Source organism: Erythrolamprus reginae, chromosome 1 (assembly GCF_031021105.1).
Source record: "Erythrolamprus reginae isolate rEryReg1 chromosome 1, rEryReg1.hap1, whole genome shotgun sequence".
Classification (NCBI taxonomy): Eukaryota; Metazoa; Chordata; class Lepidosauria; order Squamata; family Dipsadidae; genus Erythrolamprus; species Erythrolamprus reginae.
The window spans coordinates 270,202,591-270,228,373 of record NC_091950.1 but is presented as its reverse complement, the minus strand read 5'-3'; the positions used below and the strand labels follow the sequence as shown (position 1 = coordinate 270,228,373).

The 25,783-nt window shown below is 40.5% G+C and overlaps 1 protein-coding gene and 1 long non-coding RNA gene across 2 annotated transcripts in view; one reads left to right on the top strand and one right to left on the bottom strand.

Annotated features, from left to right (window-relative positions):
• Positions 1-3,425: 3,425 nt before the first annotated feature.
• LOC139156869 (uncharacterized) lies at positions 3,426-15,513 on the bottom strand. Its single transcript, XR_011557384.1, has 3 exons — positions 15,462-15,513; positions 7,354-7,475; positions 3,426-5,136 (listed from the first exon to the last, which is right to left on the bottom strand). It is a non-coding gene; the product is annotated as an uncharacterized lncRNA (long non-coding RNA).
• GCLC (glutamate-cysteine ligase catalytic subunit) overlaps positions 15,410-25,783 on the top strand; it is a 47,420-nt gene continuing 37,046 nt past the window's right edge. Inside the window, exons 1-2 of the mRNA XM_070732998.1 lie at positions 15,410-16,194; positions 25,649-25,761. Of these exons, the coding sequence (XP_070589099.1) occupies positions 16,045-16,194; positions 25,649-25,761 (263 nt within the window). The 5' untranslated portion in view covers positions 15,410-16,044. The remainder of the gene's footprint in view (positions 16,195-25,648; positions 25,762-25,783) is intronic.

The window sequence follows — 25,783 nt, the reverse complement described above, 5'->3', positions numbered from 1 at the left end:
GGAGCAACAGCAGCGTCAGGAACGTCACGTGAAGGGAAGCCGCCGGAGCCGCCACCGGGAAAGAAAAAGTTGGTGCAACTGCCTGGAGGTAACCAACTGAACCGCGCGACATTCCCGACGCTGCTGCTTTACTTAAGTTAAAAAATCCATATGCCTTTCATATCATAACTAGAACTATTTATGAAAGGAGTTATAATGAAAAACAATGCAAATTGAGTGAAGCAATTTGGATGGATGGACGGATGGACAGACAGATAGAGGATGGATAGATTGATAGATAATAAAAACAATGTTAAGCCTACTACAAGATTTATAGTACAGTAATACCTCATCTTACGAACTTAATTGGTTCCAGGACGAGGTTCGTAAGGTGAAAAGTTCGTAAGATGAAACAATGTTTCCCATAGGAATCAATGGAAAAGCCAATAATGCGTGCAAGCCCATTAGGAAAATTCAAAACATTAAGGCTTTTTTTTAAAAAAAGCTGCCGGCAGACGAAGCTGAGGCGAAGAGTGGGGGGAGTGACAGTGAGAGGTGGCAAGAGGTGGTAGTCCCAATGAAGCAAGGCGAAAAGGGCCTCTCTTGAGCTCCATGGGTCTTTACCTCCTGTTTTTGCCCACCCTGTTCTGCTCATTTTCCCCACACCTTTCTTCTCTCTTCAGCTCCATGAGTCCCTCCCATTTTTGCCCACCCCGTTCTGCTCATTTTCCCCACACCTTTCTCCTCTCTTGATCTCCATGGGTCCCTCCCGTTTTTGCCCACCCTGTCCTGATCATTTCCCCACACCTTTCTCCTCTCTTGAGCTCCATGGTTCCTTCCCGTTTTTGCCCACCCTGTCCTGCTCATTTTCCCCACACCTTTCTCCTCTCTTGATCTCCATGGGTCCCTCCCGTTTTTGCCCACACTGTCCTGCTCATTTTCCCCACACCTTTCTCCTCTCTTGATCTCCATGGGTCCCTCCCGTTTTTGCCCACACTGTCCTGCTCATTTTCCCCACACCTTTCTCCTCTCTTGAGCTCCATGAGTCTTTTCTTCCCGTTTTTTCCCACCCCACTCTCCTCATCTCCCTCACACCTTTCTCCTCCCTTGAGCTCCATGCGTCTTTTCTTCCTGTTTTTGTCCCCCCTACTCTGCCCATTTTTTCGATCCTGGGATTCCCCTCCTGGGATTTCCCTACAGCATCGCGTTTTTGCGGAAGTCAGGAGGTGGGGTTTCCCATGGAGGGGAGCCTCAGGGGATCCCAGGATCGCAAAAACTGGGGCTTGGCTTGCAACGAAAGTCTGGAGGCGGGGCATCCCAGCGGCGGCGGCAGGTTCGTAAGGTGAAAAAAGTTCATAAGAAGAGGAAAAAAAATTCCGAACCCTGGGTTTGTATCTCGAAAAGTTCGTATGACGAGGGGTTCGTATCATGAGGTACCACTGTACTAACTTTAAGTTATTTCCTGCTTCAAGAAGGAACACAACAGTTCCATCAATTTTCAGCAAATAATAGTCAGATGTTCTGGAAGCTGAGAAACTAGGTTCAGAGATTACTTTCCTCAAAGTTTTATTTTCATGTATGAAAAAAATTGCACCAGTTAAAGAGCTCTGTGTTGGCTATCAATGCTATGAACAGATGCAACATCTGCCAAGCCCAATTAAAGCAGGTTATCAGCACTGGTCAGTAGCAATGAGAAAGGGTACTCTTTTTGTTAGCGTGTCTCATCCTTTTACACACTTGTGTCAGTGTTGATGAAAACCACTTAGTTACTGTGGAAACAATATCTTATTATTGAGACTCCTGTTTTGTTTGCTGAAATACGCAGTGATGTCTTTTAAGGTTGGGATTAAAAGTATTATGCTAAAGGCAGAGATTAATTGCTGCATGATGTAGCAAGATGGAAGTGCTGGAAGATTCTTCTACTCATTAAGTCATGCATACAACAATAAAGAAAAACTTGACTTGAGTCATCATACATTCCTTCTCTGTTATTTTTATACAGGTGTGGTAACAGCAAGATGCGTATCACAGCATTAAAAGGCCTTGATTTTAGGCAAATTATAATTGTTTATATACAATGTTTTTGAGGTTTGTCGGCATAAATCTTCAAGCTATAGATCTCAAGTGAGAATTAGGACCAAGGTCATAGTTTATTTCTTTGGTAATGTTTGAGATATCATGGATAGAAATAGATTGAGATAAATTCTCACATTGCACTAACATAGGATTCATTTTGCTTTATTGTTTCACAGACCTCTGTGATTTAGACTTTAGTGTTATGGTCTACACAGAGTGAATTTTATCACCTTGACTCTTTCAATAAACCATAAAATGGAACAAGGACTATCTGTAGTCCAAAACATTTGGAAAATGAAGGTTGTTGTATGGCCCAAATATTCCTCCCATTTCAAAAGTTACTGGAGTTTTGAAAATTTCAGCTATTGCTAACGATTGACTTATTTTCTATCAGGTTAACATCAGTTTATCCTTTTGTGTAGTATAATCTGTGTTCTTGAAAACATTTTAAACTGTTTCAATCTGCAACAGTGCTAGTAAGCTTCAAGTGTCCACTGCATGTTTAGAATGGCAAAAGAACTGTGAAAAAAACTTCCAGTTTTCAAGAATTTACACAAGGAAAAAAGCATGTAGACCATGTATAAACCTTTGAGATAAGGGGCTCATATTTCCAGTCCTTCTCTGTGACCACCTGCATGTTAACTGAATCAAAGAGTATTTACTATCAGGTTAGGGTATATAGGATGTCAATATAAAATGTCTACAAAGGGCACCCTCATCTTGTTCAAATTAATAAAATCTTTATTTGCTTAAGTAACCGCAAAGGATGGAGTAAACCTAAGCCATAATCCATAATTACCAACCATCTTTAGTTTTATCTTAGCATAATGTGTAAGCCCAGTTACTGTGATTTATTAAAAACCATAACTGTGTTAACCCAGAGCTGATACAATATGCAGTGGCCCATATAAATGTGGACACACCAAGCTTTATTCACGTAACACAATTACAGAAGCTACAATGGCTGCCACATAAACTCAATTCAAGAATACAGCTGTCAACTTTTTAAAAACCTAAATAGATTTGGATCCAGATATCTCTCTTGCCATTTAACCTTTTCAGAGTTTAATCAGCTGTTGTAGATCCTGCCACTAAAGGAAATGTTCTGTTCCAAAATCCTGAATTAAATCTTCTCATAATAGTGTTAGAACAGCTTATCTCTTTGTCAGGGTTCCAAATAGCATCAAAAATTAAATCAATTCAATTCAATTTATTAGATTTGATGCCGCCCCTCTCCAAAGACTCAAAGTCCGAAGCAAAATATTCCTCAAAGTTCCAATTTATTAGCAGAGCCATGTTGGCATATCTGGGAGAAACCCAAATCTGAAGTCTCTGGGGTTTCTCTACCCAGTTGAAAGTTCAAGCCCTTGTCCCCACACCCCCCAAGTCCATCACATTGACCAATCTTCAACTGCCACCCTGGCAAGAATACATCCATCTCCTTCTGTGCAGGTGCAGGAGTGCAAAGACAAAGGATGACCTTGACTATCTAGAAAGCATTTGTTATGGGTACATACAGACAGCCCTCATCTAATTCCCCCTCCCAAATTCCCACTGTAAAGAATGCACATTAAAATACTATAAAGTATAGCAGGCCAAAGACCCCAACTAAAATGGCTTTGGCTTGACACCCTTGATATCTGGAATTCCCCTTCCATACCACATTTTCAGAGGGGCATAAAAACATAGAACTTTGAAAAAGAATTTGCTTTCCCAAATAATGGCACATTAATTGTATTATTTTTTTAATTTAAATTCAAGGATCAGCTACATAAGTAACCAAATCAAATGAGATAATTAAAAAAGAAAATTTGGTCACATTGTCTTTGTTGTTAACTGTTATCTTGTTTTGATCACTGCAAGAATACATTTGGCTCCCATGAGTTTGTGCCACCAAGTCTCAGTCAACTCTTAACCACATATACAGAGTTATCCCTAATGATTTGTTCCAAAATTGGCCTTTCAGGTCTTCCAATGGGCCACTTGTAACTGCTGCTGCTTGTCCTCTCTTTTCTTTCTTTCTACTAGTATTACAGTATAACCTTCTCCAAAGAGTGAGATCTTAGTATAATATGTCCAATGAACCATTTGATCTTGAATTACTATGAACTACATTTCAGCTTGGGTATAAAACGTATCTATTTTCTCATGTGAATTTGGTAAAAAAAAAAGTATGTGTGTGGGAGGGAATTATCATGTCCCTTTAAAGATTCTTATAAAAGTTACAATTAAAAAGGTCCCAGAGGATTGTTTTGTCTTCCATGGAATCATGAGCTAAAGGGATGTTGGTATACCTGCCAAGGTACCTTAATTTATTTGGCTTCATGATGTCCGCTGCCAACATGTTTAGACACAGTAAACATACCGATCTTTCCTCGTCTCCCACTATAGTCCCAGTGACTTGTTTTTGTTGTTTTTGTTATTTTTGTTCGGCAAAAAACATAATTTCTGATTTTTGGTAACTGAGTACAGCAACGAAAAGTGAATCACATTTTAGGCTTAAGCTCGATATGTGTAGAAGAACTGCAGCTTCATCTTCATAGAGTAATATTTAGGACTTAGTGATCTACATTTTTAAGTATGCGAAAATCTGGAGAATCCAAAAATTCAACCATAAAGTTTACATAAAAATTGAATAAAACGAATCCCAAAATCCCAAAATCCACACCCTTTCTCAATGGGCATGATGCTGGAGAATATTCCTTGAGCATATATCTTACGTTGATTGTAGCTCTCATTTTTAAAAAATATGCATATCAATAATAGTATGTAGAAGCTTAACCCATAAAAATGTTTGAGAGATGGAATCAAATGCTGCTCTCGAGTTGAGAAACTTCACATAAAGTCTGTATTTTCAGGTACTGTATATTTCTCAATCAAATGAAGTATGATCCACCCTTAAGCATTCAGTTCAGAAACTACTTTGATCACCACTCATCAAGGCTTCAGATTAGATTTAATCTTTTTTTAAAAAATTTGGGTGTTCTGCATATACTAATACTAAAATGCCTAATAACCTATCTGCCAGGTCCCCTTTGTTTCCTTCCTTATAAATTGGATCTGTTATTGCCAATCTTCAATCTTTGAGGCGATCAATATACATAAAAGGAAAGACAAGAAAAGGTGGTATTAGTTCAGTTTAGGAAGGATACAGTCTACCAGTGGCTTTTCTGGTTTGACAGCTTCAAAGAGCTGGTGCCCAGCCATCAATTTATTTTTCTTACTAGTGGTTGCTCAGAATCATGTGGCGTATAAGTAATAATAAATGAATAGAAGGGGAATTTATAAATGAACTCTACGGTTCGCACGGTAGCCAGAGAAAGCAATGCACAAGCTGTTTTATGATAGCACTCCTCGCAAACTGTAACCTCATTTAGAACTGTAGTATTATTCTAGTCATGTGAATACCAGACATGTCAGAGAATTGCTAACCTAAATACAAGGGAGCTTATCAGCATTAACAGTTCCCAGCGACTACTATTCTAAAATCCAAATCACAGAAAGATCCTCACTGGGAAGGAAAAGCAGTGCTGGCAGCTAACAAAAGCCTGTTATGTAATGAATTTAGCAGACAAACAAAGGCGCAAACAGTGCAAATCCCTACCTTCAATATGTCCCCTGTATATCAGATGACAGTGAAAACATGTGTTGGGCCCATTTCCTTTTGTTCTTAGATTACTTGTAGCTCACAAGCTCTTGCACTATTCTAGACCACTGAAAGATTAAACTGGCCAAACGCCATGTCCAGAGAACCTGACTCTTCAAAATTAATCATTTCCTGAAACAGAGAACTCCCATCTTAGCTGTGAATACAGGGGGGGGGGGGAAAACAATATTATTTCTTTCAAAGAGCCTAAAAAATAGACACAGAATATGATGGCCAGAAAAATGATGTTAGTTAATTCTGAATTCAATTTCTCATTGATAAGGTATGACAAAAATTATAACCAAAATAGATGGGTTTTCATAGACACAAAGACTGGATTTTCGTGGTGCTAAATCATTAAGAGCTCTGTTTGTCTTTGGTTTAGAATATTGCATGAAACTAGACATGTGGGTTAATAGATTAAGTAAACCACAACTTGACAAAATATGAGAATTCAGTCAATGGGCTTACTTTTACAGCATACACTTTTGATACTAGTTGTATACTAGTAATTCATAGGTAAAATACACAATATCAGAATACTCTGTGCAGCTATTAAACCTATACCGTTCTGATGGGGGTGGGATATTTTGAGTTAAAAAACACCTAATAGTTGCCAATGAAAAATGATACTTCCAGATATTCATCAATGTTCCCTATTATTGGAGTTTTCTGAAGAATCCAAATTATTGTATGTTCAATTTTTCTGTTGTCTTCAATTGGGAATCTGCAAACCCTTTATCATGTATATCCAATTCCCCTCCATAAAATTTGTGAAAAAACAGAATAATCATATAATCAAACAATCTCTTTAATGCCATCAAAGTACATGCATTCATATTCATAAACTGCTCACTTATAGATCTTTATTTATTTGTTTGTTTGTTTATTTATTTATTTATTTATTATTTGATTTTTATGCCGCCCTTCTCCTTAGACTCAGGGCGGCTTACAGCATGTTAGCAATAGCACTTTTTAACAGAGCTAGGCTATTGCCCCCACAATCCGAGTCCTCATTTTACCCACCTTGGAAGGATGGAAGGCTGAGTCAACCTTGAGCCGGTGATGAGATTTGACCGCTGACCTTCAGATCTACAAGTCAGCTTCAGTGGCCTGCAGTACAGCACTCTACCTGCTGCACCACCCCGGCTCAATGTTACATGTTGGTCAATAGCTTAAAAGGTTAAAAGAACCAGTTCTTTAAAAACTGTCCTGTCATAATGTCTTGCGTTCAATAGATATGTCCCCCTCCCCAAACAATCATACTATGAACTTCTAGTTTGATTTGCCACCTTGCACATTTTGAAGAAACAGTGTTATGGTGGCACAGTGTGAATTCCACTTTTGCAGATGGAACAATGTATTCAACACCTTTCTCCTCTCATTTTCCCCATAACAATATCCATGAAGTGGATTGGGCTAATCTGAGAAAGTGACTGGCCTAAAGTCCTCCAGCTACTTTTATTGCTAAATTGGGACTTAAACTCAGAGTTTTCTGCTTTCTGCCTTTATACCTTAACCATTCAACCAAACTGGATTAAATGTATTAGCAAATATAAAGAAGAAAACATGTTAATGGCTTCATTTAAGTATGTTGATTTGACCACAATTTCCTCAAATCAAAAGATTTATGAACTGAAATCGAGACCTACCTTAATGCAATGAACTTTAATCCAATGAGGGAGACTTTAAGCATTCTGCAAATTCAGTGACTGTTCTGTTGCTTCTGAGTTGGTACCAATATGCTGACTCTGTAAACTGCTTAGAGAGGTCACTGTAAAATGGTATATAAGTACTATTGTTATTGCTATTTCCTGCTTCAGATCATATCCCTGTTGGTCAACTTATTCATGTATATCAATAATCGTTTCCATATGTCTAAAGATTGAAACAATTCTATCTTGTCATTGACAATTTGATTCATACACATTGATATACACACTACCTTATATTATTTATTTATTTATTTATTTATTTATTTATTTATTTATTTATTTATTATTTGGATTTGTATGACGCCCCTCTCTGAAGACTCGGGGCGGCTCACAACAAGTGAAAAAACAATCCAATACATAATCCAATTAATTAAAATATTAAAAGTTTTAAAAAACCCCTATACTAACATACACACACACAAGCATACCATGCATAAATTCAGCGGGCCCAGGGGGAGATGTTCAGTTTCCCCATGCCTGACGGCAAAGGTGGGTTTTGAGAAGTTTACGGAAGGCAGGAAGAGTAGGGGCAGTTCTGATCTCCAGGGGGAGTTGGTTCCAGAGAGTCGGTGCCGCCACAGAGAAGGCTCTCCCCCTGGGGCCCGCCAACCGACATTGTTTAGTTGACGGGACCCGGAGGAGGCCCACTCTGTGGGACCTAATCAGTCGCTGGGATTCGTGCGGCAGAAGGCGGTCTCGGAGATATTCTGGTCCGATGCCATGAAGGGCTTTAAAGGTCATAACCAACACTTTGAATTGTGACTGGAAACTGATCGGCAGCCAATGCAGACTGCGGAGTGATGGTGAAACATGGGCATACCTGGGTAAGCCCATGACTGCTCTCGCAGCTGCATTCTGCATGATCTGAAGTTTCCGAACACTTTTCAAAGGTAGCCCCATGTAGAGAGCATTACAGTAGTCGAACCTCGAGGTGATGAGGGCATGAGTGACTGTGAGCAATGAGTCCCGGTCCAGATAGGGCTGCAACTGGTGCACCAGGCGAACCTGGGCAAACGCCCCCCTCGCCACAGCTGAGAGATGGTTTTCTAATGTGAGCTGTGGATCGAGGAGGACGCCCAAGTTGCGGACCCTCTCTGAGGGGGTCAATAATTACCCCCCAGGGTAATGGACGGACAGATGGAATTGTCCTTGGGAGGCAAAACCCACAGCCACTCCGTCTTATCCGGGTTGAGCTTGAGTCTGTTGACACCCATCCAGGCCCCAACAGCCTCCAGGCACCGGCACATCACTTATACCTCTATGTGGTCACTCAACTGTCTAATAATTTTAAATACAGATGAAATTTCAGTATTTATTAAGTTATTTTTGTTAAAGGGATCATTTTATTACTGAGATTCTACTTTTAATATTGTGCTATCTGTACTTAATGTATTGAAGTAAATAACATAAGACGCCTTAAACAATATCTATGTATTGCCCACAAGATCATATGCTGCAACGTCCTGCCTGTCGGCGACTACTTCAGCTTCAACCACAACAACACAAGAGCACATAACAGATTTAAACTTAATATTAACCACTCCAAACTTGATTGTAAAAAATATGACTTCAGTAACCGAGTTGTCGAAGCGTGGAACTCATTCAGTTTCAGTTTCAGTTTAATCAGATTTGTATGCCGCCCCTCTCCGCAGACTCGGGGCGGCTCACAGCAACAGCAATACAAGACAAATCCAATATTAAATTAATTTTAAGAACACCACAAGTTAAAAACCAATCATACACACTAGCATACCATACACAAATTTTATAAGCCTAGGGGGAAGGAACATGTCAATTCCCCCATGCCTGACGACAGAGGTGGGTTTTAAGGAGCTTACGAAAGGCTAGGAGGGTGGGGGCAACTCTGATATCTGGGGGGAGTTGATTCCAAAGGGTCGGGGCTGCCACAGAGAAGGCTCTTCCCCTGGGTCCCGCCAAACGACATTGTTTAGTTGACGGGACCCGGAGAAGGCCAACTCTGTGGGACCTAACTGGTCGCTGGGATTCGTGCGGCAGAAGGCGGTCCCGGAGATATTCTGGTCCGGTGCCATGAAGGGCTTTATAGGTCATAACCAACACTTTGAATTGTGACCGGAAACTGATCGGCAACCAATGCAGACTGCGGAGTGTTGGTGTGACATGGGCAAATTTAGGAAAGCCCATGATAGCTCTCGCAGCTGCATTCTGCACGATCTGAAGTTTCCGAACACTTTTCAAAGGTAGCCCCATGTAGAGAGCGTTACAGTAGTCGAGCCTCGAGGTGATGAGGGCATGAGTGACTGTGAGCAGTGACTCCCGGTCCAAATAGGGCCGCAACTGGTGCACCAGACGAACCTGGGCAAACGCCCCCCTCGCCACAGCTGAAAGATGTTTCTCTAATGTGAGCTGTGGATCGAGGAGGACGCCCAAGTTGCGGACCCTCTCTGAGGGGGTTAGTGACTCCCCCCCCAGGGTGATGGATGGACAGGTGGAATTGTCCTTGGGAGGCAAAACCCACAGCCACTCCGTCTTATCCGGGTTGAGTTTGAGTCTGTTGACACCCATCCAGACCCCAACAGCCTCCAAGCACCGGCACATCACTTCTACTGCTTCGCCGACTGGACAAGGGGTGGAGATGTAAAGCTGGGTATCATCTGCATACTGATGATACCTCACCCCATGCCCTTGGATGATCTCACCCAGCGGTTTCATGTAGATATTAAATAGTACGGGGGAGAGGACCGACCCCTGAGGCACCCCACAAGGGAGTAACCTAGAGGTCGACCTCTGACCCCCCACTAACACCGACTGCGACCGACCAGAGAGGTAGGAAGAGAACCACTGAAGGACAGTGCCTCCCACTCCCAACCCCTCCAGCCGGTGCAGAAGGATACCATGGTCGATGGTATCGAAAGCCGCTGAGAGGTCAAGAAGCACCAGGACAGAGGATAAACCCCTGTCCCGGGCCCGCCAGAGATCATCCATCAGCGCGACCAAAGCAGTTTCCGTGCTGTAGCCGGGCCTGAATCCTGACTGCTGAGGACCTAGATAATCGGCTTCTTCCAAGGACCGCTGGAGCTGGAGCGCCACCACCTTCTCAACAACCTTCCCCATAAAGGGAAGGTTGGAGACTGGTCGATAGTTGTTGAGAATGGCTGGGTCCAGGGAAGGCTTCTTGAGGAGGGGGCGCACAAGTGCCTCCTTGTAGGGATCCGGGAAGGACCCCCTCCCCAAAGAAGCGTTGACAATCTCCTGGACCCAGCTCCGTGTCACCTCCCTGCTGGCCGAAACCAGCCAGGAGGGACACGGATCCAGTAAACAGGTGGCGGAACTCACAGCTCCAATGGCCTTGTCCACTTCATCAGGTGTCACCAGATCAAACTCCTCCCAGACAGGTGGACAAGTACGTGCCCCAGTCACCTCAACTGACTCGTTGTCAGTCGACTCTGTATTCCAATTGGAGTCGAGGTCCGCTCGGATCCGAGCGATTTTATCAGCGAAAAACGTGTTAAAATCCTCGGCGCTACTCTGCAGGGGCTCCCCAACTCCCCCCTGATTAAGAAGGGAGCGGGTCACTCTAAACAGAGCGGCCGGGCGGGATTCCGCTGATGCAATCAAGGCGGAATGATACGCGCATCTTGCCGCCTTGAGCGCCACTTTGTAAGTCTTAACATGTGCTCTTACAAGTGTTCGATCGCATTCGGACTTACTCTTCCTCCATCGCTTCTCTAGACGTCTCTTCTGGCGTTTCAACTCCCGGAGCTCCTCGTTGAACCATGGAGCTCTACGGGGTCTAGTGCCGCGGAGAGGTCGCAACGGCGCAATTCGGTCAAGAGCCTCCGTTGCAGCCTTGTTCCAGGCCTCAGCCAGAAACTCTGCCGAACTGTGTACGAGTGTATCTGGAATAACCCCAAGCGCCTTCTGAAAGCCCTCTGGATCCATCAGGCATCTGGGGCAGAACAGCTTAATCGGTTCCGCCTCCCTGCGGGGAAGGATTGGAGCCAGGAAGTCAAGCCGCAGTAGAAAATGGTCTGACCATGACACAGGCAACACTTCTAAGCCCCTTAGTCTCAGACCATTACTCAGTTGCTCAGAGAGGAATACCATGTCGGGTGCATGCCCCCCCTCATGAGTCGGACCCTGTACTACTTGGGTCAGGTCCATGGCTGTCATGGTGGCCATGAACTCCTGTGCCAGTCCAGAGGTTTCACCGAGCGACGGCAGGTTGAAGTCCCCCAAGACAATAAGTCTGGGGAACCCCACCGCCAACCCGGCTACCTCCTCGAGTAGCACAGGCAGGGCTTGTGACACGCAGCTGGGAGGCAGGTACGTGAGAAACAAGCCCACCTGGACCCCTAAGTCCAACTTCACCAGGAGGGACTCGCAGCCCGCAATCTCTGGAGCAACGAGTCTACGCAAGCCAAGGCTCTCCCTGGCTATAATAGCCACTCCTCCCCCCCTTCCCTGGGGTCGAGGCTGATGCCATATCTGAAACCCGGCTGGGCAAATTTCAGAGAGAGGGACTCCTCCCTCTGGGCCCAGCCAGGTTTCAGTAACACATGCCAGGTCGGCCTCCTCATCCAGGATCAGATCCCGGATGAGGAGAGCTTTATTTACCACCGACCTGGCATTGAGTAGCAGCAGCTTGAGCCCAGGGCCAGAATTACACTCATCACCAGCACCCAGGATTAGGTTCACAGAGCCGGAACAAGGGATCGTTATTACGCAACGATCTCTTGTTCCCCTGGAACGGCTAGCTCTGTGTCCCCCGCCATATCTGCCTCTCCCCAGCAGGACTGGAATATTCCGACCCTCTACCACCTCAGACATCGGTGCCCCCTCCCCTCCTGCCTCTCCTGTGTCAGGTAGGCTAATCAAATCATTCATACCATTTATTTCATCCATACCAAAGTTCCACCCAGCCCACCCATAACAATCATTCATTTCATACATGTCATCATACCCACCCCAATAATTCATTAGTTTAAAACCCCTTCTAAAAAATTAGCTAAAATATTAATTATTAAAAATTCAATATAGATTCAATTAAAAAAAAAAAAACAATATAAAAATCAATTACACTAAAATACTAAAATTACCGGACTCTATAGTGTCATCCCCAAACCCCCAACATTTTACCCTTAGATTATCTACGGTTGACCTATCCAGATTCCTAAGAGGTCAGTAAGGGGCGAGTACAAGTGCACCAGAGTGCCTTCCGTCCCCTGTCCTATTGCTCTCCTATATCTCCTATACCTTTCTTCTATTCCTATATCTGTTCTTCTATTCTTTCATTGATATGTTCTATTACTATATCTTCTTTTCTATTATTTCTTAGATATATTTTACTATGAGTATCTCCTCTAGAACCTTCATCATGTATTTACTATGTGTATGTAGATATATACCCACTAAAACCCTCATTGTGTATTGGACAAAATAAATAAACAAATAAAATAAATAACATAGATACTCCTATTCATGTCAGAAATGTTTTAGACTGTAAGAAATGTTTATTGACCTTTTTACATGTTATTTGTTTGCCAGTTCTGTTGGCAGTCTTGACTTACAGCCATTTGTTCCATGACCATTTGAAATTACAATGCCGCTTGAAAAAAACCTGACAAAATCATTTTTCACACTTTATGACCATTACAGAAGCCCCAGTCACATAATCAAAATTTGAAGACTTGGCAACTGACTCATATTTTTGATGGTTGCCACATCCCGGGGTCATGTGATCACCTTTTGCGACCTTCTGACAAGCAAAATCAATGGGGAAGCCAGATTCACTTAACAACCACATTACTAACTTGACAACTGCAGTGATTTACTTAGCTATTCATAGATTGTTAAAACAGAAGTAAATTAAATGAGTAACTATTTACTTCAATTATATCCTAAAAATATGCTGCCAGAAGCAAATTGTCTTCGTTTTTAAAACAGTAAGTTTGACTCCTAAGTATATACAAATACTAGCTGATACCCGTGCTTTGCTATGAAACTAAGTAATTGGGCATGATAAATTGACACTCACTTAAAGCTTGAAAATTAATGAATAGTTTAAAAAGGGACTGTATTATTTGGTTAGCGATGGTAAGCTAAGTTTCTATTACAGATAAAGACATTATTTGTATAGCATAGACTTTCAATTCGTTCCTCAGATGAATTGCTCAGGAACTCCTTGTTTTGCTCTCTGGCTGGAGGATGACCAGGCTGTCAGATGAACTGACTCTGGAGCATGCCACATAGAACTGGCCATGGGAGAAATACGCAGCTACCTTTACTTGTGTTTTCCTAATCACTTCTGTAAATCTTTTCCTGCGTTTTTGCTTCTTTTCCCTTTACCTGGTGCTACAAATGAAGGAACACATTTGTCCAAACTGAGAAGGAAAATAGGGGGGGGGATCTGTCTCTGCCTACTATCATCCATCAGTATTCATCTGGCTAGTGTGGCTTAGCATCAGAGCTTGTTAATAATAAAATAAGAAATACTCCTGCTCCGATGGTCATTTCCAAAATTCCTTACTCAGTGAGCATCTAGAAGCCAAGAGGAACATACGTGGTAAATTTCAAGTTTGTAGGTTTTACGGTTCTGGAGATTTTGTGATTAATGTGTGAGTAATTTTCACTTTATAGATAGATATGAGGGTCACCCAGAAAGTAATGATACGAATGCGAAACTTTAGATATACATTATTTGAATTGTCAGGAATTTGTGTGTAAATTTTGCATTTCTTCATACCGATAGCCTAGCTGCAGCAGTGTTTCGAAATGCTGTCTGTAAGTGATGTACGTTACAAGCAGTGTGTTGTCATGAGGGGAAGGCTCTGGCCAGAATGCTAAATTGGGCTTGCCGCCACAGCTCATGAGTGCTTGTGGGGCCAGCACAAATTTGCTTCTGCACTTGTGGAGATAGCAAAATTGCGCATGGAGTTGCAGGTGCGCCCTTGTTTCGGTGAGGGTTTTTTGCTTCTGCGCATGCTAAAACATGGGCACATCTGCGGCTCGGTGCGCGATTTTGCTATCTCCACAGGTGCAGAAGCAAAATCGCGCTGGCCCCACAAGCACTCACGAGCCGTGGCGGCGAGCCCAATTTAGCATTCCGGCTAGCAGCCCAACCCTAGTCATCATTGAATTTCTCACTGTGGAGAAAGAAACTGTTGGGAACATTCACAAACATTTGTGTAGTTTTTTGGAGAATCTGCAATCGACAGAAGTGTGGTTAGTCGCTGAGAACAGAAGATGAGGCCATTAGAACAGAAGAACAGAGGGTGAGGCCATTAGAATAAAGAGTGGTACCGACAGGGCATACACGCCCTTGTGTCTCACTGGAGGAAAGCCATAGAACGGGATGGAGATTACTCAGAAAAATAGGGAGTGTAGAAGAAACATCATTATTTCTTGTGTTCAATAAATAATTGTTGAAGAAAAAAAATGTGGTGCATTACTTTCTGGGCGACCCTGCTAAGTAGACAGACAGACAGACAGACAGACAGACAGACAGACAAACAAACAAACAAACAAACAAACAGATAGATAGATAGCTCTTTCACATTGTTTTATATTAGATTTTAAATTAAGGTTTTGGGGGGGAAGAATTGAGGTGGAGTATACATAATATGAAATAGTATCACCAGCTGGCCCTTTTGAGATATTGTGATAGCAATGCATGTACTGTACTGTATTGACATGTTAGCAAGTAACAGATCAAAGCACGGCTTCACTCAACAACTGAGGAGTCACATTTCTTCAGTCAAGATCAAATGGGTTTTCTTTTTGTCCCAGTAAAAAAGCGCCGATGCTATTCTCTATGGTCCACATTCAGAAACAACAATGGTAGTTACGACCACCCCCACTTTCTTTGAAATTGCCCGACGGTGTGTACTTGGGGGGGGGGGGGGGCGGTGTTAGACAAAACCCTGAAGAGCGCCCGGCAAAAACCCGAGAACAGGTAACTTCAACCTCCCAACCGCCCATTAGAAAGTACCCAAAAGGAGGACGGAAGGAGGGAGGGAGGGAAGGAGAGAGAGAGAGGAGCCGGAGCCCAGAAAGTGCTGAGTCACCGCATGACGCGACGTCTGTCCCTATCACCTCTTCCTTCCCCTTCGGCGCTCACGAACCAGAAGCCGACCGCGCACCCGAGAGAGGGAGAGCGAGCGCCTATTCCCCGCCCTTGCTCTCGGTCACGTGGTCACGCGACTCCTCTCCCGGGACGGTCAGAACCATAGCGGAGAGGCGGCTGCCTCAGCCAGTCTTCGGGTTCCTCTTTAGAAAGTGCCCGAGCGCGCGCGCGCGAGCGAAGCCGAAGCGGAGGGTCTCCTCATCCCTTTGGTTTGGTGGCGGCCCGGCCGCTGGCAAAGCGGAAGCTCGGGAAGGCAGCGGGAACGCTTTTTCCTCCCCTTCCTTTGCTCTGCCATCTCCCCCCCCCCCTACGCTTAGCCGCCAGTGGATTCTCCTTGCGTGTTTCCCGCCGCCTGAAGTAGGTGGTGTTTTTAATTTTTTTTTTGTTAGGGAGGGAGGGGGTGTTTCGTCGGCGGCTCCTGGTTCGCGCTGCTCTTCCGAGTTGTCACGGCAGCGGCCGCGGCTCGGCTTTTCCGCGTTCCTCCTCTCGCGCCCCTCTCGCGCCCCCTCTTCCCCCGCAGAGCCATGGGGCTCCTGTCGCAAGGTTCGCCGCTCAGCTGGGAGAAGACGCAGCGGCACGCGGAGCACGTGCGCAAACACGGCATCCAGCAGTTCCTGCACATCTACCGGGCCGTCGGGGAGAGGCACAAGGACGTGCTCAAGTGGGGTGACGAGGTGAGCGTTTTTTGGGGGGGCGGGCATTCACACACACATACACACACGGAGAAGGGAAAGGTGGGGAGGGGACCTTTCGAAGAGCCAAGCCTGGCTGATGGAGGAATCCTTGGGCTGCGTTGGGGGAAAGTATCCTGATGGAGAATAGGCCGCCATTCCCCTGTCTTTCCAGGTAGAAGGTCGGTGCTGGCAGAAAGGGAGGCTTCTGGCTCTGCGCCTTGCGAAATGCTGGGGGTGGGGGCAGGCCAGGAAGGAAACCAAAAAGAAGCGACCCGTTTACTTAAACCGGAGTTTCCTTAAACGGTGCTTAGGTGTGAGGCTTAGGAAACAGACCGGCAGCCGTCAAGTCCCGTCCCTGTCGCTGGCCTACCTTTCACAAGGCAGCACCCCCACTTTTGTACCATTAACTGGAATACAGTAGATCTCTCTCGCTCTCTCTCGCTCTCTCTCGCTCTCTCTCGCTCTCTCTCGCTCTCAGTGTGTGTGTGTGTATACAGTTGTATACAATTGTGTATACACACACATATCTATGTACACACACACATATACCGGTATATAGACATATACATATATATATATACACACACATGCCTAGAGACAGAGAGAAGCTGGTGGGAAAGTAAATGTTATCTTCCGTTCTGTTTTCGATTGCTTTTGCCCCCGACTTGCTTTGATCTTCAGCATTCTTAGGAAAATCCCTTACATAGAAAAAAAGCAAATGATATTAGCTTATGGATTCCTGTCTTTTATGACCATTTAACAGTTATAAATTGGTCCTTTACTTTTTCTTGCCACTATCAGACTGCCTTAAAGCAGAGACCTGGTTGGGGGGGGGGTTATGTTTGTGTAGTAGCAACTGTAACTGGTAATTTTACTTTGGATATATGCATGGATACCGGAAGGGTCAGATTACAGATGTGCATGTATGAATGAATACTGGGGATGTTCTCAGAGCAATTGGCATTACTGTACTTACTTGAGGCATCAGACATTAAAGTTGAGTTGGGTCAGGGAAAGGATATTATTTGAAAACAGTGGTATCCAGAATTCTCTTAACCAGTTCATTCTCTGGAATTGAATGTATTCATCAATGTTGTTTGATTTATGAATTGTATAAGCCATTTGTTCCCAGACACTCTAGCCTGTGACATAACATAGTTAATCCAGAAAGCAGGATATCAGCAACCTGCAAAGCATATTATGTCTTCATGTTTGATATGTTTTAAGGAATTTTCAACTGCTTTTTCTCTATATTTGAAGTCTGCCAAAAAAAATTTAGTAGGGAATTTATTTAACAATTTTGATATCATTTGCAAAAAAACACATAAATAACTACATTTACTATTGAAAAAGACTGAGGTACATGAAGCTAGGAAAAAAACATTTAGTTATTGATTTTATTGCTTTGCAGTATAATTGAAACTGAACCGTAAATCATTTCTAAATACTCTGTAAAAAATTTACCCAAAACTTAGAGTTGTGTGTAGATTAAGTAAAATAACAGCAAGAACTAACTAATCATGTGAGAAATATTTTTGAAAACAATAAAGAAATTTTAAAAAGAACTAATTGCTGACCTCTTTTTTATATATAATTAGTTATTTATGCCCAAATAATTTATTTCATTGTGAAAATGAGACTTTCCAAGAATGAAAACTTTCTGCTTGAATTACATTTATGTAATAGACATAATATATGAAAATAACAATTTGTCCCATCAAATTATCTTAAGTTAAAGTCATACTGACTTGAAGAGAAACCTTCAGATGCATTACCAGTATACTTTGATTGTGACCTTTGAATAAAATCTTGAGCAAAGCCTCCCTGAATCTTTTATCCAAATTGATACCAAAGAGGAGTTTCAAAACTCCTTTTCCTGAAATCTTTTTTTCGTTTATTCTCAAAGATTTTTAACTGTCAATTTACAAACTCTGATATTGAAATATAGGTTGTGTGCTAATACTGAGAAAAGCTTATTTTTTACAACTCTATCAGTCTGAAAATATTCCAAGATTGTATTACATATGGAAATAAATCTTAGAATCATTTCAAAAGATTTATTCATATATAGTTTAAAAATTATTCATACTATTTTGTACGTTAGAGTTATGATAATTGCTCTATGTATTGTAATAAAAAGATTTCAGAAGACAACTCCAGACTTGTGATGCCTAGGGGCATGGTATATCACAAACATTGAAGATGAATGCCTGTAAAAGGTTTTTCCATTTAAAAAAAGGCCATAAATATTTTTGTAATAAAGATAAATCAGGTAATTAAACTACAAATTTAACATTTATAAATACTGATGGGTTCAGTTTTAAGTAGGCTGCATTCATAAACATGCATTCATAAAAAGTAGGTGAAAATTCATACATCCCCATGCCTCATTAGAATAAACTTACTTGCTAGTAGTTTTTTTTAATATTTTTCTTATTATCTGTAGATATCTGGAATATAAACTCTGACTATCTTTTTGCAAAGCATATACTCCACCAACCAGCTATAACCTTTCATCAAGAGACCATATTTTATTGTTTCTCTTAGTTTTCTTGCCTGGAACAAATCTAAGTATGAAACATCCATTTGTGATTTGCTAAGTAATACATCTGTCTTGTTTCTTTTGTAAGGAATGAAGTATCAAGGGAAAAAACCTCCCTCTAACTTATGACTTTTTTATATTAAGAGAGCTAGGAATCCACATGTAATATTAAGCTGATGTTACCAAATCAGATCTGAAAAACTCTGGTTGATCATTAAATCAGTGGTGAAATCCAATTTTTCTTTTACTACCAGTTTTGTGGGTGTGGCTTGGTGGGCGTGGCTTGGTGCACGTAGCAGGGGAAGGATACTGCAAAATCCCCATTCCCTCCCGACTCCTGGGAGGAAGATATTGCAAAATCTCCATTCCCAAACCCACTCTGGGGCCAGCCAAAGGTGGTATTTGCCAGTCCTCCCAACTACTTAAAATTTATAGTATTTATAGCATTTAGATGTATATACCGTTTCACAGTGCTTTACAGTGGTTTACAGAGAGCAAGCATATTGCTCCTAACAATCTGGGTCTTCATTTTACCGATCTTGGAAGGATGGAAGGCTGAGTCAACTTTGACCCTACTGAGATTCAATCTGCCAAACTGCTGGCTGCCGGTGATTATCAGAAGTAGCTTGCAGTACTGCACTCTAACCACTGCAGCACCGAGGATCTTTCCGCTACCCGTTATCCAGAATCTGTCAGAACCTGCTGGATTTCAACCCTGCATTAAATGGTTTATTTATCACTTTTTTCACGTCTAGTGATTACCCAGATTTTTAAAGATCACGTCTGGTAGTTGTAATTAAATACCAAGGGAGATTTCCTGGTTTGTTAGCTGCTCTGCTGGCACGAGAGCAATTATGAAAGGGGTATGTTTGAACAGATTCCTTACATACATCCTAACTTGCCTCACAAAGAAAGATCTTTCAGATTGTTAAAACATGTATTTTAGCCCGGAGATAGAAATAAAAGGACGTATCAGTTTTTGTAATCCAAGTTAACAATATTGGACAGGTCTTAACGTGATTAAAACTATCAATACAAGTATAATTGTATATCTAGCTTCTGCGATAGAAAAGTGGCCTAGGTTAGGTCTCCTAATTTCCTATGCTTATTTCTGCTGTATTTGAAACATGCTAAATTGAAACTTAAAATTTCTTAGGGATGAATTTGAAGTCTGTACAGATTATGTTCATTCAAGTTATTCAGAGACAGGACCCACTGTTTTTGATAGAGCTGACCCCCAGGAAAGTGTATTTAATATAATACAGGAAAGTGTATATAATACAGGAAAGTGTATTTAATATAAACTACTGAAACTTGTTTTTAATTATGACTGGATAATTTTAATAAAATAAACAAAAAAATTATAAAGACAAATTTTAATCTGTAGGGCAGTATGAGTTACGTTTCCAAACAAAAATGAACTACTGACACACATTCTGCTTTTAATATATTTTTTCTACCTTTAATAAATAGTATTCAAGTTGTACTCAATTCATATTATCACTTTTGTTAACAGACATCTGACTTAGATCCTTCTGATATTAAAATGTATTTAAATAACGGGCTTACTTAACTTCTTCTATTAATGCTTTTAGTATAACATATCATATATTGTGATTTTAAGATACCAAAACCTCAGTATTTTGTGTTTTATTTTATTGGAAAGAAAATGCAGATTATATACAAAAATAAAAAAACCTAGAGTTAAATTTTAAGATTTATGGAAATTGGTGGACAGACATATACATATTCTTAAACTAGTATAAAAGATCAGCATCTATGAATGTTGAAACTGTGTGTAGAGTTAAATAATAACAACAACAGAGTTGGAAGGGACCTTGGAGGTCTTCTAGTCCAACCCCCTGCTTAGGCAGGAAACCCTACACTACTTCAGACAGATGGTTATCCAACATCTGCTTAAAAACTTCCAGTGTTGGGGCATTCACAACTTCTGGAGGCAAGTTGTTCTACTGATCAATCGTTCTGATTGTCAAGAAATTTCTCCTTAGTTCTAAATTACTTCTCTCGTTTTTAGTTTCCACCCATTGCTTCTTGTTCTACCCTCGGGTGCTTTGGAGAATAGGTTGACTCCTTCTTTGTGGAGTTGCTGTTAAAGTTCTTATACTTTTATACATATTCAAATAAATGTCACAGATAATATTTTTCTGTAATGCTCTTCTATAATAAAGTGGTTTTACTGGTAAAATAATAATCTGAGTGGTATCATTCGATTCAATCTGTAGTTTTAAAAAATCTTCTTTCTCATGCTTGAAATTTTTGCTTTTGTTAATCCTTAGTTTGCTGTACTGTACTGTGAGAAAATATAACAATGCAATTTTTTGGTATTAAGATTACTGATTTCTCTTCCGCTATATAAGCTTTCACTAGATTAGATGCATCGTGTTTGTTTTTTAATACAAGACAAATTTATGTTAGTAATCTGAAATTCAAGCTTAATGTAAAAACTATTCTAAGTGGGGGGGGGGGAGAGTTTTAGGATCTTTTACTGGTAGTGCTCTCTCTGATCTACAAATTGATACTACATGGTTTTGATGGCGAAACTATGGCACATGTCCCAGGGGTGGCACACAGAACCTTCTCTTCTGGAACGCGCACAGTTGCCTCAGGTCAGAACTCTGTGGCGTTTCTTTCATCAGCTGCTGGGTCCGCCTCCCGCCAGCCAGGTGGTCTTTGAGTGCTGAGCATGCACAAAAGTACTCCACTCATGCACACATTCACACATACACACACCTTTCAGTTTGGGCATACGCGTGCATGCAGTTTGGGCACTCGGTGTCTAAAAGGTTCACCACCACTGCTATATGCAATCAACACACCAAGGACCCCTGATAAACACTCTGCATAATCAAACTTTCAGCAAGTTGATAAGACAAACGAACTGCTTCACCACAATCAAGTTTTGTTCTCATTATCTGCCAATATGAAGAAAATGTAAGTGTTTTATTTAACTAGAATTTGTGCTCTATTTGTCTTTTGAAATTGCCCGAAAGACTTGCTTGATACATATTATCTGTTGACAAAACATTGTCTATTGACATTAAAACCTTGATTGCGCATCATGTTTGCAGAAATGCACAAATGCGGCCTAAGGAGTTGTTTGCTGAAATATTTGTATTTTAAAAAGTCAATAGTTAATCTTAAATTATATCGGATTGCTCTTCTTTCTATAATCCGTCCCGCCTAATAATCAAAACCCCTAAATTAAAATTTATTTTATGCAAAAAGTCAATGCGAAGCTTCCAGTCACCAATTAATATATACAGTGGCACCTCTACTTAAGAACTTAATTCATTCCGTGACCAGGTTCTTAAGTAGAAAAGTTTGTAAGTAGAAGCAATTTTTCCTATAGGAATCAATGTAAAAGCAAATAATGCGTGCAAACCCATTAAGAAAGAAATAAAAGCTTGGAATTTGGGTGGGGTGAGTAGGAGGAAGAAGAGGAGGAGGATAGTCGCTGCCCAGAGTGAAGGGAGCTTTTCTTTTCTCTGGGTGTTAGCAGAGGCTTATTCCCTCTCCAAGCGCCCAAAGAAAGGAAAATGCTTCGTTCACTCTGGACTGCCAAAGCCTCCTTAAGTACCACCGAAAGGCTCCTCTGGCAGCCCAGAAAAGCCCGAGACGGCCGGGATTAAAGAGGGAATGGCAGAAAACTGGCCAGGCCTTCGTGCCGCTCTCAAATTTCCTGGGAAATTTTTCCGGGCTCAGGTTCTTAAGTCAAAAATGGCTCTTAAGAAGAGGCAAAAAAATCTTGAACACCCGGTTCTTATCTAGAAAGGTTCTTAAGTAGAAGCGTTCTTAAGTAGAGGTACAACTTTATATATTTTCTCTAATCAAAGAAATGTATTTATATTTCATATTTATTAAGTTAATTTATCCATTTCAGCAAAATTAGTCAACGTCACCAACCATTCTTCTATAGTGAATAGCTTTGAGTCTTTATATCTTTCTGCATAAAGTCATCTCACTTCTATGATCATATGATTATTTCATGGAAATAATCTTCCATGGCTTCTTTTCTGTTTGTTCATGTTTATTTATAACCTTAAAAGGAAAAATTCTGGCTTCAATTGAATCCTCTGTATCAAAGTATATATCTGGATCCTATTCTTTTATAGCTTTTTACATGTCTACCAGACATGATAAAACATCCGTTCATATTATTCACATTTCCAACATAGATTTAAGCACTTCTATACGTTCCAGATAATTTTTCTGGTATCGTGTGCCAACAAAACATTTTATTAAAAAAATATTTTGTATCAACACAGTACAAACTTTTACCCTTTTAATCACATGTTTTTCCATTCCCTGTATACATCTGTATTATAAACAAACCTTTTAGCCCATTTTCTTTAACTTCTTCCTATGTTTCAAACTTCAGCAAAAGTTTGTACATATAAATGTACAAACTTTTGCTGAAATTCATGATCAGTATTCTGACTTTTCTCCTTTGTTGAATGCCTCCAGTTAAGTACTGGTTTGCTGGAAATGCTTTAATTTAGATGCTAACACTAATCAGGGAATTGGATTTAATATCTTACAAAGTCCCTTCAAAATCAATTTCAGTGTATTTTAGTGTTTTGTATCCAATAATAAACTAATGTCGGGTTTCTAAGATCTTTCATTTTTATGCTACTTTGCAGATTTTCAAATATTATGAATTCTATTTCATGTTTGTGTCTGGACCAACAGTTACTTGTTTTTTGTACTTAGTTTCCTTATCAATTGCATCCCCCATTGGCTTCTACCTCCCCCCCCCCAAGGTTTTTTCATTATTCAAATTCAAAATATACATTATGCATTCTAATGAAACTCAATGAATGTATTGTTTTCAAGTAGTAATTACAGGCTATGTCCTGAAAAAATAAAAATCCCGGTTTCAGATGATCTGGGAATAACATTCTAGTTAAAGCAAGCAGTATTTGCAGATTACTGTTAACATGTGCATTGTTAATATTCATAATGCTGAGTTTTTCCTCCATTCTGTTTGCTGAACAGAAATAAAAGGTAACAAGAGAATTTAAAAGCAGTTTTAATAGCATAAATACATACATTAAAATTATAACAATATGTAGGAGACTAGAAGCAACCATCTTTTTCACTTCATTTCCTTCTGTAAATCTCTGTTTAGTGCTACAAAAATTGATACAGCTAGACATTAAAAGTTACAGAAACAAGCTGAAAAGTTAATGCACATTAGCTTTTATAGAAAAGCTTAAGATTTTTAACTGAAGAATTCACCAACCACATTAATGCTGCTAATAGCTACTCCTTTCTTCCCTGCTTTTTTGGAAGAAGTACTTTTAGAAGCAGTGGCTCTCTACTGACTGAGTAAAGAAATTGAATGCTTCTTGTTATAACCAAAGATAAGTTCTTTGCTTTATTCAAAATGCCTGGGAATACTCATTTTCTCATTATTTTGCTAAAATGCAATCAAAATAATTCAGTTAGATATTTCAGAAGTGATGTACAGTGTTCCCTCGATTTTCGCGGGTTCAAACTTCACGAATAGCCTATGCCACAGTTTTTCAAAAAATATGAATTAAAAAAATACTTTGCGTTTTTTCCCTATACCACGGTTTTCCCCGCCCAATGACGTCATATGTCATCGCCAAACTAATAATTTTTGCAAATAAATAACAAAAAAATAATTATTGTTAATAAATAATTATGTTTATAAATATCAGGATCACTAAGTGTCTTATTCAATGGTGAGTACTAGTAATAATGGTGAGTAAATGGTTGTTAAGGGAATGCGAAATGGTAATTTAGGGGTTTAAAGTGTTAAGGGAAGGCTTGTGATACTGTCCATAGCCAAAAATGGTGTATTTACTTCCACATCTCTACTTCGCGGAAATTCGACTTTCGCGGGCGGTCTCGGAACACATCCCCGCAGAAATCGAGGGAATACTGTAATCTGAATGGTTGCTAAGGGAATGGAAAATTGCAATTTAGGGGTTTAAGGGAAGGCTTGTGATACTGTTCATAGCCAAAAATAGTGTATTTACTTCCGCATCTATACTTCGCGGAAATTCAACTTTCGTGGGCGGTCTCGGAACGCATCCCCTGCGAAAAGCGAGGGAACACTATACAGTTCTGTTTTGAACTTGGGCAAGGTGACTGGATGTGGTTGCTAGCATAGACTAGAATAACAGCTAAATTCTGTTTAGGTCAAATTGGTACAGAATAATGTCCTGTTACTCTGTACAAGGACCACATTGGGGAAAAAATGCATGTTGGAAAGGTTGATAAGAATATAGCTTTGTCATTCCCATGAAGTCAGCAGAAAAAAGCAGGCTGGGTCAGCAAGTTTGATATACAATTGTATTGAAAGGTATATACCAATGATTTATATTTCCTAAGACATTTTGTATTGTTAAAATATAATATACATACCTTTTTAATAGCCTCATTTAAATGCTTTTGATTAAAAGAAGTACTAGGATGAATTTTTATTGGGATGTTTTGCTATGTTTGTAATGCTGAATGCTGGAGTTTTCTATACTCTTTATTTGCCTTCTATATTGTGAGTAGCTGCAGTCTTAAAAGTGAAAATTTATGACAACAAAATCTTGAGATAAATTTAAGTAGAATGGATTGAAAGAGAAGCTTAGGCAGGCTTTTATCCTTGATCAAAACCATGCTAAGGAAACCACTGTGCAACTGCTGAATAATTATTACACTTTACTGATACATTGTGGGCAAAAAGGACTTGTAAAATGTGCCGCATGACATGCAAAAATAAAGTTTGTATTTGTAAATATCCTCATTTAGAAAACCTTACCACAAAGTCTGCTTTTAAAAATTATAATTCCTCAGGTCACCAATTTGTGAACTTAGTGTTTTCTGTTTAATGAGCTAAAAATTATATTTTGAACTTTTGTTGCCTTTTAGGTAGAATATATGATGGTAGCTTTTGACCATAAAAATAAGAGAGCACAGTTGTTACTAACTGGAGAAGAAGTACTTCAAACTTTACAAGAAAAAGGTGAAAGAATAAATCCAAAGTAAGTAACACCAGCTCATAAA